The sequence below is a fragment of the Martes martes genome (assembly GCF_963455335.1).
Source record: "Martes martes genome assembly, chromosome: 16".
Lineage (NCBI taxonomy): Eukaryota > Metazoa > Chordata > Mammalia > Carnivora > Mustelidae > Martes > Martes martes.
This window is the reverse complement of record NC_137904.1, coordinates 49,523,480-49,541,337: the sequence shown is the minus strand read 5'-3', so window position 1 is coordinate 49,541,337 and position 17,858 is coordinate 49,523,480. Positions and strand designations below refer to the sequence as shown.

At 37.9% G+C, this 17,858-nt stretch overlaps 1 protein-coding gene across 5 annotated transcripts in view; it reads right to left on the bottom strand.

The window, feature by feature from the left end:
- TLK2 (tousled like kinase 2) overlaps nt 1-17,858 on the bottom strand; it is a 113,721-nt gene that overhangs the window by 34,409 nt on the left and 61,454 nt on the right. For 3 of the 5 annotated variants that reach the window (XM_080826352.1, XM_080826354.1, XM_080826353.1), the window contains 4 exons: nt 9,490-9,585; nt 8,193-8,285; nt 3,420-3,530; nt 2,332-2,468 (listed from right to left, as the gene is read on the bottom strand). In XM_080826352.1, coding sequence (XP_080682478.1) covers nt 2,332-2,468; nt 3,420-3,530; nt 8,193-8,285; nt 9,490-9,585 — 437 coding nt within the window. The remainder of the gene's footprint in view (nt 1-2,331; nt 2,469-3,419; nt 3,531-8,192; nt 8,286-9,489; nt 9,586-17,858) is intronic. The other 2 variants (XM_080826355.1, XM_080826356.1) reach the window with 1 other exon arrangement.

Below are 17,858 nucleotides of genomic sequence, written 5' to 3'. Positions count from 1 at the left end.
AAAACTATGAAAAAAAAATGCTATCTACTTGGGAGGAACAATCTCTAGTTAAGGATCTCATTTAGACAGTCCTAATTGCTCTCATGGCACTATAGCAAAGTCACCGTTTTGTACTCTGTGTAATTTCCAGAACCTTCTGGGCCTCAGGGACTTGCTTAGAGTATAAAGATAAAATACTGCTATCAGCTAAAACTGTGAGCACTTCTTTAAAAAAAAAAAAAGTAATTACATTTTATATCTCTATACAAGCACACTATCATTTTCAGTCCAAGTCTTTTGACATTTTAGAGACCGTCATCTAAAGAGTAACCACTGTCAAAGACTGGCAGGAGTCACCATCACATCTGGGACTCAGTGTGAGCACTAGGTGGCTTTGGCCAGTACTGGGGATGTATCTTCGGGTCCCATTCTAATGAAACTGGACGGTGTGCCACTTTCAGGGCAATCTGCATGACCTGGTCAGGGTGTCATGCCTCGGTGTAGCAGTCATTTCCACCACCCTGGTGCCTTTCTGCTCTCACCAGCAACCTTCGCTTAGCACTTAGAGGAGATGTCGTGCTGAGCCTCTGGCACCTGGCCCAACTTGAAAGGATTTGTTTTTCTTCCTGGGTACTACATCTCTGACTCAAGGGCCAGCCTCTTACCACACCCAAATTACACATACTCAAGGTACTCATGTGAGGCAGAGACATACCTAAGCCAAATGGAGGTTTATGTAGCACATATAAAACACTGACTGCTAACGTGCAATCCAGAGGTATTAGTAAGACCAATATCTGTACTTTATTTCAGATATAAATTTGTTATTTCTTTAAGTTTCATTACTATTAAAGGAGTTCCACACTCTCCACTCACTCACTGCTCAGTAAGTTACTTCAAGAAGGAAAAAAGGAAAAGCAGTCTACGGAACCCTCCAACTCCTGGTGACCTACAGATCAAAAGTCTAGGAGCCCACAATTAAAAACACAATGCCCTTCCCCCTAGTCTCAGATGAAAATAATCTAACGAATAAAGGTAAATAAGATACACCAAAAGGTATTATAACCTAAAGATACATATTTTTTTAAGTCCAGAGCTAGTATTTGCTATTTACATAGTTGAAATTCTAGGATTTTAAATGTCAATTCTCTCCTTGAAGTAAATACTTGAATGTTTTAAACCAAAGTTATGATAAAGTGAAAGAGTGCTTAAGATTCCAAATTGCTGGGGCGCCTGGGTGGCTCAGTGGGTTAAGCCTCTGCCTTTGGCTCAGGTCATGATCTCATGGTCCTGGGACGGAGCCCTTCATCAGGCTCTCTGCTCGGTAGGGAGCCTGCTTCCCCCCCTACCCTTCCGGCCTCTCTGCCTACTTGTGTTCTCTCTCTCTCTCTCTCTCTCTCTGTGTGTCAAATAAATAAATAAAATCTTTAAAAAGATTCTAAATTGCTGACAGTCGCACACTGTGGCTGGCCCCCAGCCTGACCACTAGCTTATTAGCCCCTGCCTTTGAGGGAGCCACTATCAAATGACAGGAAACGGTCTCCTTAAAGGGCCTGAGGGGCATATCTTGTAATGTTCTTCTAGGGTTTTATTTTGTTTTATACCTAACTCAGGACATTCTTCCTTAGGTCCTTGCCCATTTCATTTTTCTATGGTCCCTGAATCAATATGCTTATTGACTCCTCATGAAAATCCATTATATAATTTAAAGTCAAGTTCTAGATTTTTCTAGATTTTAACTAGATTTCTAGATTTTAACTTCAGCAATTGCTATTTTTTTTTTTAATTTTATTTATTACTTTGAGAGAGAGAGAGGCAGAGAGAGAGGGAGAGAAGCAGAATCCCTGCTGAGGAGGGAGCCTGATGTGGGGCTCAATCCCGGGACTCCAGTGTCATGACCTGAGCCGAAGGCAGACATTTCACCCTAAGCCACCCAGGCGCCCCCAATTCTGATTCTTTTAGACTTTAATGTAGAACTCATTTACTATTTCTCTGATGACTTATGTCATTTTTTTCCAGGACTTCCCCTCATTCCCTACGTTTCTTTACACATGTAGGGACTAAAGCTGAATGAAAAGAGGACTACCACAACTAGATTTTTTTTTTTAAAGATTTATCTATTTATTTGAGAGGAAGAGAGGGAAAGCACAGAGGCTAAGTGACAGGGAGAAGCAGACTCCCCGCTGAGCAGAGAGCCTGACGTGGGGCTCGATCCCAGGACTCCAGCCAAAGGCAGATGCTTAACCGACTGAGCCACCCAGGCGCCCCCACAACTATTCTTTTTAATGACTACAATTACAGAAAACTTAAAGCAATTTTTCAACTTCAATTTAATCACTGCAGTTCACTTACTTGATAAGGTTCTGGAAAGCATAACCATCTGTCCATTGTTCAGTAAAAGAGGCCCCATGTCGAACAGTGGTAAAGTGTCCCAATCTCAAGCGGTCTTGCATGCTCTTATCTCTACATGCCATCTTCTCTTGTTTTGACTTGGAGAAAGGACAAATAGAAAAGAACTGTATTCTCCGATGAGAACTCAGAGCACGGTGTTTACTTTCTGCACTATAGTGATCAAAGTTTAGTATAACTGGCTGACCCTACATGGTCTTCAGGAAGTATCCTAAAATTTTAAATAAATTCTCTGTCTTAATAAAGAAAAGGGGTTTCCTTTCTATAAAATTAATGACTTAGAAGCTGAATCAATGTTCTCCTCAGTATCTCTGACACCAATAAAATAACCCACTTCCCTTTTATCAGTGTTCCCTGCCTTTTTAACAGCGTTCTCAAGATTTCAGCAGAAGTAATCACCAATCTAATGGAAACCTTTAGCCTGTAATAATTTATTTCATTAGCAGTACTGCTATTTTTCAACAGAAAATAAATAGGTAGAGATATTATTAAAAAAAACTTGTAAGAAATAGTTACTAAAAACTACTACAGTCACAATTAATCAGTTACTATAATAAAGAAAACAGCCAATTAGTCACATTCAAGTATATGTCAACTTAATTTTTTTTAAAGCACAAAAAAGCACTTAATTATCACATTACTATATACATTAAGTTACTCCAAATACCATCTCTAAAATGGAAATGTAACTACTGCTGAACATTTGCAACAGTAATAGGATATGCACTCCAAATGACAGGATGAATGTAAGAATGTAGGAGAGTGACACTGCAAATAAATCCAACTAGGCCAAGCTGTCCCTGCCCAATCTTCACACGCCAAGCAAGGCACGACCAAAAACAATCCCCTCAATTATCATTCTGGATGCTTGCGCCAATGTCCATGTAAGAAAGAATTCTGTCAAATCATATGAAGTCTTCTAAAAAGCCGTACTTGAAAGTATTTTCACCTCAGGTGAGGAGTAAGGAGCCCCAGCAATGCCATCCCCTGAGCATCCAGGGATGCAGGGTTCAGGCCACCATGACACTCACCTTTTCTATAAGGAGTTTCTTGCTCATCGTCACACATCGATTTAATCGTTCTTTGTACTTCTCTAGCATCTTTTGCTGTTCATCAATCTGTCGCCTCAAATCACAGTTGGCCTTCAAGGGGGAAACATTTTCTAAATTAGCTCCAAGGAAGATAGATTAATACAAAAGCAGTTTTAAAGGAGTCCAAACATAATTTCTTGTTGCTCAATCAAAAGCAAAATTAACGTTCAAAGAGCTAAGAGTAATTAGATTTAAAAAACAAATACTTCATTCCTTTAGTCTCTCTTCCTAAACTTATCTATTTAAGTAAGATGAATTGTTACTACAAGTGGGCATGTTTTTCTACTGATCATGTTTTACTCCTCTCAAAAGGCAGTTATAAGTAAATCCAGTACATCACATATACCTAAACTGTCGCAAAATAAGAAACCTACAACTGAGATGTTTAAAATATATTCAAAGGTGATGAAATACTTTACAGCACTCACAGAATATTTACAAAGGATAATTAAACACAAAAAAATTACAGAATTTTTTAAAAAACCACAAAATGTTCTTATGGTCAGTTATTCTTTGTTTTTCTATTCTTGTTTCCAAAGAAAAAGGGACATGAATTTACATAAATGTTTCTTACCAGAGAAGCCAGGCACACCCATGCCCGCATAAGACAGAACTGACAAACAAGATGAATACGAGGCACTAGTTCTCAAGAATGCCAGAATGTAAATACACAGTTAATTTAGCTGTGGTCAGAATGATGGGCTAAATAGTTTGAAAAAAGTCAAACCTCCTGCAATAACAGAGAAGGGAAGAACCACTAACCCAAGTTCAATCCTGACTTGCAATTTTTTTAAACTTATTCTTATATTAACAAAAGATCTCTACTCTTTCAGCAAATAAATGCTACTTTATAATAATGTCCTTGAGTTGTGAAAAAAAAAAAAAAGATCTGGTATTTCCCAATCATATGATGTATTTCTGAAACAGTAAAAAGCACAAATGGAAGCTACTACAGCACACACAATTTTTGAGACATTACAGCTTCATTTTTAAAGTGATCAGTGTACAACAGCTTCCATCTCCAATTTCTACTCATATGTATAATTTCTATCCCTTCTTTGTATAGAGTTATATGGACCACTCTATCAAAGGCAAAGTACAAGTACATTTGGGTAAATGTGACTAATTCACAATAAAAAATCTACAGGGTGCCTGGCTGGCTCAGTTGGCAGAGCCTGAGCTGCCTCATCTCAGGGTTGTGAATTCGAGCCCCATGTTGGTGTAGAGATCACTTAAAAATAAAATCTTAAAAAAAAAAAAGAAAGAAAGAGAAAGAATCTGTAAGACAAAGACTATGTAATGCTTACATAAAATTCAATCTCCTTTTGGAGGGCGAGGATTCCCTTAAAATCTATAATCAAATGTATGGAATCAATCTCTGGCAGCTTATTTAAACTTTTAAGAACTCTAGGGGCACCTGGCTGGCTCCATCTACAGAGTTTGTGACAACTCTTGATCTTGGGGCCGTGAATTTAAGCCCCATGTTGAGTGTAGAGTCAGTTGAGGGCTGACTCCTTTCAGCTCAGGTCATGATCGCAGAGTTCGGAGACCAAGTCCCGTGTCAGGCTCCATACTGGGCATGGCGCCTGCTTAAGATTCTCTTTCTCCCCTCCCTTCTTCCCCCCACCCAACCCCTGTTCGTGTGCACACAAACTTACTCTCTCTTAAATAAATAAATAAAATACAATAAAAAAAATTTTTTTAAAGATTTTATTTATTTGATAGAGAGAGAGAGAGGGAAAGCACAGAGGGAAAGTGAGAGGGAGAATCAGACTCCAGACTCCCCGCTGAGCAGAGAGCCTAATGGGGGGCTTGATCCTAGGACCCTGAGATCATGACCTCAGCCAAAGGCAGACGCTTAACCGAGTGAACCATCCAGGTGTACCAAAATACAATAAAATTTTAAGAACTCTAAATTTTTGTGGTTTTCCAGCACTAACAACTTTGTATTCAGATTTAAAACAGCACCTGCCTACCTCCTGATGCAGCCCTATTCAACATCTCACCAAAACGGAAAACCCCAACAAACCACCCATGCCTGCCTAAAAGGAGACATAAGGAGCACTCATTCCCTGCATTCCAGATCAGAAACACAAATTCTAATCAACTTAAAAAATACGGCAGCTGCCTTCAGTGTCCTCCTTTTTGACACCTCCATTCCTTTGGTATTGTTCTACAGCCAAAGACTACACCCTTCAGAAAACAAGGGAGTGGAAGGTAGGTAATGGTGAGTAAAGGGAGCATACGGTTTCCTAGAAAATGAAAGGAGACATCTTTTTAAAATTCAACAACAGTACTAGTCAGGATTCAAGTTTTTCATATAATCCATCTTCATAATCTTAACAGTCAGGTGAAGAAAGATGAGCCCATGATCCTTTTTCAGTCCAGCACAGCTTCTCTGGACAAAAACCTGTCAATACTGAAATTGGGCTACGAGCTCTTTAAACCCACAATTTACCTAATTAGAATCTTGGCAATTCAAGCAGCACCCATATGAAATGAACAAAAACAGGAATAAGAGCAACCCCAAGCAAGCACATATGCTAACAATGAAAGATGGAAGGTAAGTACTGAGTCTAAACATGCCTTTCCTCATGGAAAGGTAGAGCAAAGGAAACAACCAAAAGAACAGACCTAAGCACAGATACTTCTGAGTGAGGAAAGCGAACATCAGCTTGAGAACCATGAACATGATTTCCCTAAAGAATCAAAAGAACATTTTAGAATGCAGCTTCTCACAGTCCATAAAACACAAAAAGACGTGGACTCTATGAAGTCAGAGGCAAAAAGCACAAAGAATGCACAAGGTGGAATAAGAAAGTGAATTATGTAGGGGGAAAAAGTAAACTAAAAATGTAAATAGCAGAATCGAAATTGACATAAGAGACAGTAAACAGCAGAAAGTGTAAGGAAGATAAACTAATGTTTAATGAGATTCAGAAAAGAAGATCAATCATATTAACTAAGACTTGAAGTGATAGAAATAAAGGGAAGAGATCAGGGATTCAAGCTAGAAACCAAGGAAGAGGCCAACTTAAGACAGAAAGAGGCAAAAATTAAGCATAACCGCACATTTCCAGAATAAAAATTTAGAGACCTATGTGTATATGTACCCTGGCAAAATTTTTTGAAATACAAAAATAAGGGATGACGGTACTATAATCATCACAGAAAACAGACTACAGTTTGTTCCTTCGGTCAAAGTCTTCTCAGAAATAGTAAATCCAAAAAAAAAAAGTAAAAGCTGCACACACATGTATAAATACATGTTACAATTCGGAGGTAAGAGGAGAAGCCTAACAGGTTATGACACAAAAAGAACACTTTTTATACAGGAAGATAAGAGAAAGAATTCTCAGATCTACAAGGAAATAAAAAACACTGATATATCCTTCTTGAAAAATAATTACTTAAAATGTATGGCAGTCAACTAAAAGTAAGAAGACAAAAACTGTGATTAAAAAAAAAAAGCCAATGAGTTTAACATGTGTAACCAATTATTGTAAATTAGGTCATAAAACTGCTTGTAATATAAGAATTATTCTTATATAAACTATTAAAATAATTTAATAACAATCGTCTCAAAACATCAGATGTTACTCAGACTGGGCTTATGTTTCAGATATGTGCTCAATTCCAGGTTTTATACAGAGTAGGAGTCAAACACAGTACTTTTTACTATATTTGGTAATTACAGAAACAGGTAAAATTTTCTGGAGGGAGATAATCGCAAATACAGTGACTTTTATTATCTTTATTAATAAACATTACTTTCTTCAAACAGTCTTGCCCAATAAGACTGCAGATCTGCTCCCAGCTGTGTCATGGGAGTCCTGGAAGCTCCTCCAACAACACCTTCAGGGCCCATAGAGCCAGCTGGAAAACTGTGTTAGTACAAATGATGATCAAACCTACACCTTTCTAAATCACTGGAGACAATAAACTTGTTAATCAATTTTATTTATAAATCAGTAAGACTTATTTGTATACTCATTTATATGTATGTATATATACAACACATACTACCAATGGCTCAAAATTACTGAAGGAAATGTACCAAATGTTCTACTCAGTTAACGGAATTATGGGTGTCGTATTTCTCAGTGCTCTCTAAGTGTATTATAAAGAGCAGAGACTGCTTTTAAAATTAAAAAACCAAGTTTTTATTAAGGAATGGGTCAGTCAGTATGCTAGGTGCATATTAAAAATATATTTTTAAAATATCATCGTGTATTTCCTAAAAGTATATTTTAAATTCCAGGTTAGGTTATTTCTGAAGTTTTTCTTGTAAGCACAAAAACCTTTAGGCAAATACTCATAAAAGACCTAAAATACAAAAAGCAGGGCTGAAAAGTACCTGTGAAATAGTTTTAAAAATTCAAGAATATAACCAAAACTTCTCTGAACAGAAAAACAATATTTTATGTTGTTTCCCACTGTTACAGATGATATACAATACTCCATATATCTATTTCTCTAGTATATATTTAAATATTAAAATCCTATTAACATAAGATTTCCAATTTAAAGATAGAGCTTAGAATATAGGTTTGATCCTATTTCCTACTCAGATTCCCTCAGATTAAAGATAAATATCCAAATGTTATTAACTTTGTTATTTGCTGACAGTAATTATGATATGTGCATAATCCGAATATTCATAGTATCAATCAGTGCTTGTTATAAAATCTCTTACCACATTTTAATACTTACTCTTAACAAATCATCTATTCTTCCCTCCTTCTTTTCTAAGTCAGAATTCTTACTGTTTTCTAGTGCAGATATTTTTTCTATTGTGAGGTCAGACTATACAAAGAGAAAACAAATTAAGATTAGTCTCAAAATATTACATGTCATCATACTTTTCTCATTACTCTTCTGGGGGAGAAAGCATTTACTAACACAGATAGCCTGGAATCACATGCCTAAAGAAATTAAATATGCTTTCCTCACCCATTCTTTAAACCTTGCATTTTGCTACACCTGCACTTCAACTCTGGTATCAAATACATGAATTCTCAAATGACTGTGCATTGAGCAATACAGAAACAAACTACTCTAGAAATGAAACTAACTTTGAATAGAAAAGGAGTTCAGAGGAGGGAGGACCCAAATCTCTAAAGAACTAACACGCCACCTAGTGGAAACAAAGAACAATCGGATGGGGAGAAATGAAGTTCTCTGAGTCAAGTATATTCAACTGTCCAAAAGCTGATCATTCAAATAAAATTAAAATCTACTCCTGAAGGTTGTATCGCTCTTAAGATTTAAGAAATTCTCCTAGACTGCCAAGCATCTTGTCTTGAAGGCAACACACTGCCAGGAGGCTTCAAGCAAACACAGTGTTCTATTTGGCTAGCTCAACACTATAGAATGGAGGATGTATCCACTATCCTTTTCAAATACTAACTTTGAATGTTCACAACATTCCCTAAATTAAAAAGAGTTTCTGAAAACTCTTTTAAGGAGGAAATTATGTTGGTGTGCCACATGTTAAAGGAGCCTATCTAGGTCTTGTCAAATAAGCAGGTGAAAGGAATCAATAAACTACTTTCATAAAGTAGGGAATGAACACTCACTGAAGTGTATTCTAAGCACTGCCCTAATAAGCATTTTGAATACATTGTCTGAGAGAACTAGAATCAACCACATCCTACAGACGATTTGTACTCAAGAACTGAGGTCCAAAAAGATAGTGTTAGTTGCAGAGCCAGAATTCAAACTCAGGCCTATAGGTATCCAAAGCAAGTACTCTTTCCTCAATACCATGCTACAGTATAAGCATTTCTCTGCAACACACTAGAATGGTAAAGAAACACCTCAAAAAGTTAAAGCACCTTCCAAATGACTTTAATACTCAAAATGCAAGTTCTGAGTATAATACACAAAAATAACGAGGTAAAGTCGGAGAAATAAAGGAAAGACAAAGAGAGGACTCACAGACTGTATTATGTGGTTAGCATTTATTCCTAAGCACATCTTTTCCTCTGTGTATTGACCACTGACCTACCTGGGTCTGTCTGTGCTGGATGGAGATCTGTTTTTGGGAGCTGCCAGAATGCTCTGTGTTGCCAGATCCTGTAGAGGAGGGACTATTTTGCTGAGCCTGTAATAAAGGTATATCAACCAATCACTAGAAAGTTTTGCATCTTTCTCCACAGACATTTGTTGTTTCGTTTTGTTTTTTTTAGATTATTTAAAAAAAAAAAATTCTCTATATCCAATGCGGGGCTTGAACTCACAAACCCGGGATCAAGAATCACTTGTTCCACCAACTGAGCCAGCTAGGCATCCCCCTCCACAAACATGTGTAGGAATGCAAACAAAACGAATTCCTTCTGATGGAAGTCAGGAGTCAGGGCCATGCAGCCAAGATGCAAGTGAAACAATTTAAATGAGAAGCAAGGTTTAACATGATAGCAAGGATCATGTCCCTGTAGATAGTCTGAAGTATCAAATGTTCCCAAATGAATTTTTAAATATGTAAATTAGAGAAAATTAAAAGTTATTCCTGTAATAACATGTCCTTTTCACTTATATGGCAATATGCTTTTGTCAGAAAAGGCTGGCGAAGCATCCAATGCACAGGGGATGCTTGGGACTCTGGGAAAAACAAACTGTGAACTACTCTTCAGAATAATCTTCTAAATCCACAGACATTATCCATGAGCACACACTGCTCCAAAAATCCAGGATGATTTCCAATATTGTCACTTGCTGAGTATAACTTTCATACACAAAGTGACAGGGCATTCTAAGACATTTTAAAATTCAGAAGGCTTAACTCTTTTTTTTTTTTTTTAAGATTTTATTTATTTGACACAGAAAGCACAAGAGAGCACAAGCAGGGGGACCAGCAGAGGGAGAAGTAGGGTCCCCACTGAGCAGGGAGCCCAATGTGGGGCTTGATCCCTGGACCTGCGATCATGACCTGAGACGAAGGCAAATGCTTAATGAACTGAGCAACCCAGGTATCCCAAGGAGCCTTAAATCTTAATATAATTCAACTATTTAGGAATATATAATCATACTCCCAAAAGTCCTTTTACTTTTTTAAGATTTTATTTATTTGAGAAAGAGAGACCGAGAGAAAATGATGGGAGCAGGGGATGGAGGCAGAGGGAGAGGGACAAGCAGACTCCCTGAACACGGAACCCGATGTGCGGCTTGATCCCAGGACCCCAAGATCGTGACCTGAGGTGACATCAGACACTTTGACTGCGCTGCTCAGGCACACTGCCCTCACCATCCTCTTAAAAACAAAACTGAACCTAACACGATACAACCCATCATAGACATAATTGGGAAATACTGGGTATTCTGAGGATTATGGGCTAATGGCAGTATGTCTACTGCTACCATCTATCAGAGAATGTATTGTTTCCACATATGTGAATTTTCTGATACTGTCTATATATTCCTTAAACTATTTCTCTTATTCATTAATATAGGACCAATGCTATGCCCATTACATACCAAGTAAGTACTGTCCGCTGTTTCACTATGATGGTCACAGGCCAATCCTTACAAAACCCTATACAGTAGCTATTATTATTTCCATTTATAGATAAAGAAAATGCAAATCAGAGATATTAAGCACCTCTGCAGGGTCACAGAGCTAGTAAATGGGAGAGCATGAATTAAGGGCTACCTGTATGCCCAAGAACCATTCTCAAGGGCCACAGCAGACTGACTGGCTCTCATTAACAATTAGGGATACTGTCCCAACCAGGCCACAAGCAAGCTAATAAACACGTCATACACATAATCATTTTGAAGGCTCACAACAGCCTTGTAAGAGGGTAGGCAGTATTATCTCCATTTGTATTTATTCATTCAGCAACTGCTCACTGCCTACGTCTAAGCACTATGTTAGGTACTAGGGATACAAGGACCAAGTAAAACAGACAAAACCCACATGCCCAGTCATTATTCTGCCTTAATAAAGCTCACAATCCTGGGGATTTATTAAGCACTCAGTAAATATTTGTTGAAAGAAATTGTTAAATAAATAATCATACAATAAACACAAAATTCCAACTGGGATAAGTGCTGTAAGAGTATACAACAGGACATATAATCTAATCCAGAGTCAGGGATGAATTCCTGGGGGAAGTAGTTTCAGAGTTACGATCTGAAGGAAATAAGCAGTCAAGGAGAGTAGACAATCAGATCCTTCCTGGGACAGAATATATACAGGAACACAAGGGGAAGGGAGAAGACTGATGTGGGGATCAAAGATGTCAAACCGAGAAACCAGTCTGAGAGAGGCTGAACAGTATCCAGAGCCCGTACGTGCTAGAGCTGTGATGAGAGCCAGGTGCAGCCAAGTCCAAATAACTGAAAACCTTCTTTACTCTATGATGCAGCAAATCTTTTTTTTTTTTTAACTTACTAGTTAATAAGGGTCATCATTATGAACCTCAAGTGTTATACTGAACTACAGGAGCACCATCTCCTTCAGTTATCATTAGATTGCTCTTATAATCCTCTCCTTTTAAAGTGTATTTCTAAACAAATATGACTGTTAGAACTGTAATTATAATAAAAGCCAATAAGCACATGACTGGGACACCTGGGGTTAAGTAGCCAACTCTTGACTTCAGCTCACATCATGGTCTCAAGGTCCAGACACTGAGCCCCACCTCATCCTCTCCCCATCCCCTAAAAAAAACAAAAACAAAAACAAAAACAAGAAACAAAAAACCAAAAAAACAAAACCACGTGACTGACTAAAAGGCTCTTCTACAACTTGTAGGTTTTGGTACACAAGCTTTGCTAAAATGCCTTTACATGTGCTCATTTCTGATTCTAAATTTTCTTCCAGCTAACGGGGTGCTAGAATGTAATTCACTGGGGTGTTTCCAAATTAAGGCTTTCTGTAAAAACATGTACAAATAGCCCAATGATAAGTAAAAATGAAAATAATGTCTTCAAAAGGTAAAAGAACTACAGAAATATAAGGGCCTACTATGTGACAAATCCACAGGAGACAAAATGCTCTAATTCTGATCATTCATTATTAACTGTGCGCCTCTGTGCCTGCTCCTGGTTAAACTCTAGAAATGCAAAACTGTAAAACAAAGACAACTTCCAGTCTGCCAAATCGGAACAGAAGTTGCTGGCCTTGCTAAACAGGCCACTTGTAGCTGTAAATTTAGCCCAATCCCTACCTCGCAAAACATTCTCCCCAGATGTCTGTATTCTTTACTCCTATTACGTAAGTACAATGGCTTCAAATTCATGATGGTAAATTGGGTCTCCCAAAGAACTACTGCTGTGCAAAGATTTTTTTTTTTTTTTTTTTTTTTTAAATACAGAGGGAGAGAGGGATGGGGAATTTGGAGGGACATAGAGAGATTCTTAGGCAGGTCCCAAGCCCAGCACAGAGCCCGATGCGGGGCTCGATCTCACAACCCCGAGGATCATGATCTGACTGAAACCAAGAGCTAGATGCTTAATCCACTGGGCCACTTAGACGCCCCTGATATGCAAAGATATTTTAAAAATGAAATCATAATAGCTCTAAGAAACAAGAGAGAGTCATGGATCAGAAATATTTAAAAATTTTAAATATTAAGAAACATTCGAAAGTTATTGGGTTCAAACTGACAGAAAAAGTGAAATAAAGAAATTCATAGCTCAAAACATCACCAGTGAAACAGGCTGGGTTTTTTCAAGGGTGCTCTGAAAAGCTTTACACTGAGACATTTGCAAAAACCAGGAGTACCCATGTGACAATTACCGCACAATTTAAAATGTATAAGGTCCACTAAAGGTCCCCTTTGATGCCGTCCTTGCATAGTGAAAGGCCTGGATACTACCACTTCTGACTCCAGGACAAAGCACAAGAACAGATGTCTTAAACAAGACTGGGGGAAAAAAAAAAGTAAATATTTAAAAATGAAAAATAAGTGGGTCCAGGAGAGGGATGGCTCCTGTTGTGAATATTGTGGCTTGAGGGAAAAAGCAAAGAAAGTACAGTACCCTTGCCTTCTACAAATGATTTAATGGAGAAAGAAATGGAATGTACTTCAAAGAGTAAGAGTTTACCCATTCCTTATCTTGATGCTTGTACAGGAGCTGGTCTTTCTGCCCAGAGTTTACCAGACACTCAGAGCTCACAGTCAGCCCACCCACCATTTGGGAAGCAGCACAATCCTACTTGCACAGGAAAATCCATGCCAACGACCTCTATTAACCACCCTAATTCATTCAACTAAAGCCAAACACACATTTTCAAGAAACCAACAGCACAAAAGGGAAGATCCAACGTGAAAAGACAAAGATCCAAGAGAAAATAGATAATTCAAAAAAAACTTTAAAAATAAAAAGTACGTTCAAAGAGGGCCAAAGGATACTACAGCCATAAAAATGAAAAAATGGCAAAGAACATGAAAAATAAACTTAACAAAATAAGATTATCAAAAATTGAAAACTGAACAGATCAGCTAAATAATAAAATGAAGTAGCTGAAAACAGAATCAGTCATCTGAAAGACAATGTCAAGAAAATCTCCCAGAAGATAAAGAAAAGAAAAGTTAAGAAACGTGAACACAGAGGCTCCAAAACAATCTATTAGACTTTCCAGAGGAAAAGAACAAAGAGAAAGAAGTAATCCAGGAATAGTTAAATAAAAGTTTCTCTGAGATAAAAGGCACATTTTAAGAGTCAAAAAGCCTACTATAGGACAAGCAGCATTAATGGAGAAAAAAATAGTGGACAGACTTCAAGAACAAAAAGATACCATATGATCATCTCAACAGATACAGAAAATGCATCCAGCACTTCCATTTTTTTAAATTCAATTAACATACAGTATATTATTAGTTTCAGAGGCAGAGTTCAGTGATTTATCAGACTTATATGCTCATGACATCATGTGCCCTCTTTAAGGTCCATCTCCCAGTTACCCCATTGCCCTTACCCCCCCTTCCACTCCAGCCACCCTTTGTTTCCTATGATTAGACTTTCTTATGGTCTGTCTTCCTCTCCAATTTCATTTTTTTATTTTTGTTTTTTCATCTTGTCTTATTTTTCCCCTCCCTTCCCCTGTGCTTCCCCGTTTTGTTTCTTAAATTCAACATGAGTAAAATCATGTAATTGTCTTTCTCTAACTCACTTATTCTGCTCAGCATAATACCCTCTAGTTCCAACTACGTTCTTGCAAATGGCAAGATTTCTCTTTTTGATGGCTGAGTAATATTCCATTGTATGTATGTATGCATGTATGTATGTATGTACGTATGTATATACACACTTATAGCCTCACATCTCCACACACACACACACACACACATATATATGTCACATCTTTGTCCATTCATCTATTGATGGACATCTGGGCTCTTTCCATAGTTTGGCTACTGTGGATACTGCTGCTAAAAACATTGGGGGGCAGGTGCCCCTTCAGATCACTACATTTGTATCTTTGGGGTAAATCCCTAGTAGTACAACTGCTGGGTTGTAGGGTAGCTCTATTTTCAACTCTTTGAGGAACCTCCATACTGTTTTCCAGAGTGACTACACCAGCTTGCATTCCCACCAACAGTGTAGGAGGATTTCCCTTTCTCTGCATCCTTGCCAACATCTGTCATTTCCTGACTTGTTAATTTTAGCTATTCTGACTGGTGTGAGGTGGTATCCCATTGTGGTTTTGATTTGTATTTCCCCGATCCAGCACTCTTTCATGATAAAGTCACTCAATAAACTTAGAATAGAAGGGAACCTTTTCAACCACAAAAAAGGCATCTCTGAAAAAAATATACAGCTAACATAACAGTGTCAAAGATCACATGCTTTCCTCCTATGATCAAGAACAAGACAAGACAGGATGTCCACTTGACCCACTTCTATTCAACATTCTATCAGAGGGCAATTAGGCAAGAAAATAAAAGTCATCCAGATTGTAAAAGAATAAGTAAAACTATACTCGCAGATGACATGATGCTGTATACAGAAAATCCTACATAAAAATTATTAAAACTGGGGTGCCTGAGTGGCTCAGTGGGTTAAAGCCTCTGCCTTTGGCTTGGGTCATGATCCCAGGGTCCTGTGATTGGGTCCCGCATCGGGCTCTCTGCTTAGCAGGAAGCCTGCTTCCTCCTCTCTCTGCGCCTGCCTCTCTGCCTACTTGTGATCTCTGTCAAATAAATAAATAAAAATCTTTTTAAAAAATTATTAAAACTAAAACACAAACTCAGCAAGAATGCAGGATATAAGATCAATACATAGCACATGGGTGGCTAAGATGGCTAAACACCTGCCTTCCGCTCAGGCCATGATCCCAGAATCCTGGGATCGAGTCCCGCATCGGGTTCCCTGCTCAACCAGAAGCCTGCTTTCCTCTACCACTCCTCCTCCTGCTTGTGTTCCCTCTCTAGCTGTCATTCTCTCTATCCAATGAATAAATAAAATCTTTAAAAAAAAGGCCAATACGTAAAAATTAACTGTATTCTCTAGCAATGGACAATCTGAAAATAAAATTAAGAAAATTGCATTTGCAACAGTATCAAAAGAATAAATACTTAGAAATAATTTTAACAAAAGGGCAAGATCTATACACTGAACACTGCAAACATTATTAAAAGAAAATAAAGGAACCTAAATAAGTAGACAGTTATCTCATGTCCATGGAATGAAAGACTTAAGAGGGCAATACTCCCCAAACTGATCAAGATATTCAGCATAACTGCTGAAAGTCCTAGGTGGTTTGTTCGTAGAAACTGGAAAGCTGATCCTAAAATTCTTTTTTTTTTCTTAAACATTTTTTTTTTAATCTGACATTGAGAGAGATCACAAGTAGGCAGAGAGGCAGGCAGAGAGAGTGGGGGAAGCAGGCTCCCCGCCGAACTGAGAACCCGATGTGGGGCTTGATCCCAGGACCCTGAGATCATGACCTGAGCCAAAGGCAGAGGCTTAACCCACTGAGCCACTCAGGCGCCCCTTATCCTAAAATTCTTATGGAAATCAAGGTATCCCACAGCCAAAACAATCCTGAAAAAGAACAAAGTTGAAGGAATCACACTGCCTGATTTCAAAACTTAATTACTACAAAGCTACGATAATTAACACTGTGATAATGACGTAAGCATAGGCTTATAGATTGAGAGTAGAACTGAGAAAGAATAAACCTGACATTAAAAAAAAAAAAAAAGAAGAAGAAGAAGATCCAAAAGACCCTGACAACTAGAATTGTCTCAATGGCTCAAAACTAATCAACAACGAGGATGGTTTTTTGGTGAATCCAACGCTTTGACTAATAATAAAACCACCATAGTATTATAAATGCGTTTTACGTGTTTGCAAGTTTTAGAATAATTTATAAAACAAAATTAAAATATATACTTAAAATAAAAAAACCCAGTATCACACATATATAACATGACAATAACTAAAAAAACCTGAAAGATGAGAAAGCAGCTGGATGATACTCTGAGTATGTTAAACTCATCTCCTATAGTGGGGAGCAGAGAGATCTTGTTTAAAGTTAATTAAGTAAGAGGTATATCATTTGAAGTTGAAGTTAAAATGGTAAATTAGTAGAAAACCTAAAACTGTGGACAGTGGTTACATCTCTGATGGGTGCAAAGGAAAAGCCTTTCGCTCTTCTCATCACTTTACTTTTTGTGGGCCATGTTTGTGTACTATTTTTACCATTCAGAAAATTAACTTATAATTTAAAAAAAAAATCAAACGTCCTGTATGTTAACTATACATCAGTAAAAAAAAAAAAGAAAAAGAAAAAGACATAGAATTTCCTATGTTAAAAGAGACAGAAATGGGGCCCTAGGGTGGCTCAGTTGGTTAAGTGACCACCTCTTGATTTCAGCTCAGGTCGGAAGATGGGAGCCCCACACTGGGCTCATGCTGGGCATGGAGCCTGCTCAAGATTCTTCCTCTTCCCCTCTCCTCGCCCTCAAAAAAAACCCATATAAAATTATGTCAACAATAGAATTTTAAACATTTAAAGCATCAAACTCATGATATTCTGCCATGTGCTATTTTTATTTATGAACACCTACTGAGACATCTTTCACTGTCAGCATATACAGCTGACCCTGGAGTAACAGGGGTTTGAACTGCACTGGTCCACTGATATGTGGAATTTTTTTGTAAGTACAGTGCTGTATATGTATTTTCTCCTACGATTTTCTTCTTTCTTTCTTTCTTTCTTTTTTTTTTTTTTTTTTTTTAAGATTTTACTTATTTGAGAGAGAGAGTAGGATTGTGGGGAGGGGCAGAGCGAGAGAGACGAGGAGGAGCAGATTCCCGGCTGAGTGCAGAGCCTGAAGATGAGCTCAATCCCAAGACCCTGGGATCATGACCTGAGCTGAAGTCAGACACTTAACTGACTGAGCCACGCAGGCAACCCTCTCC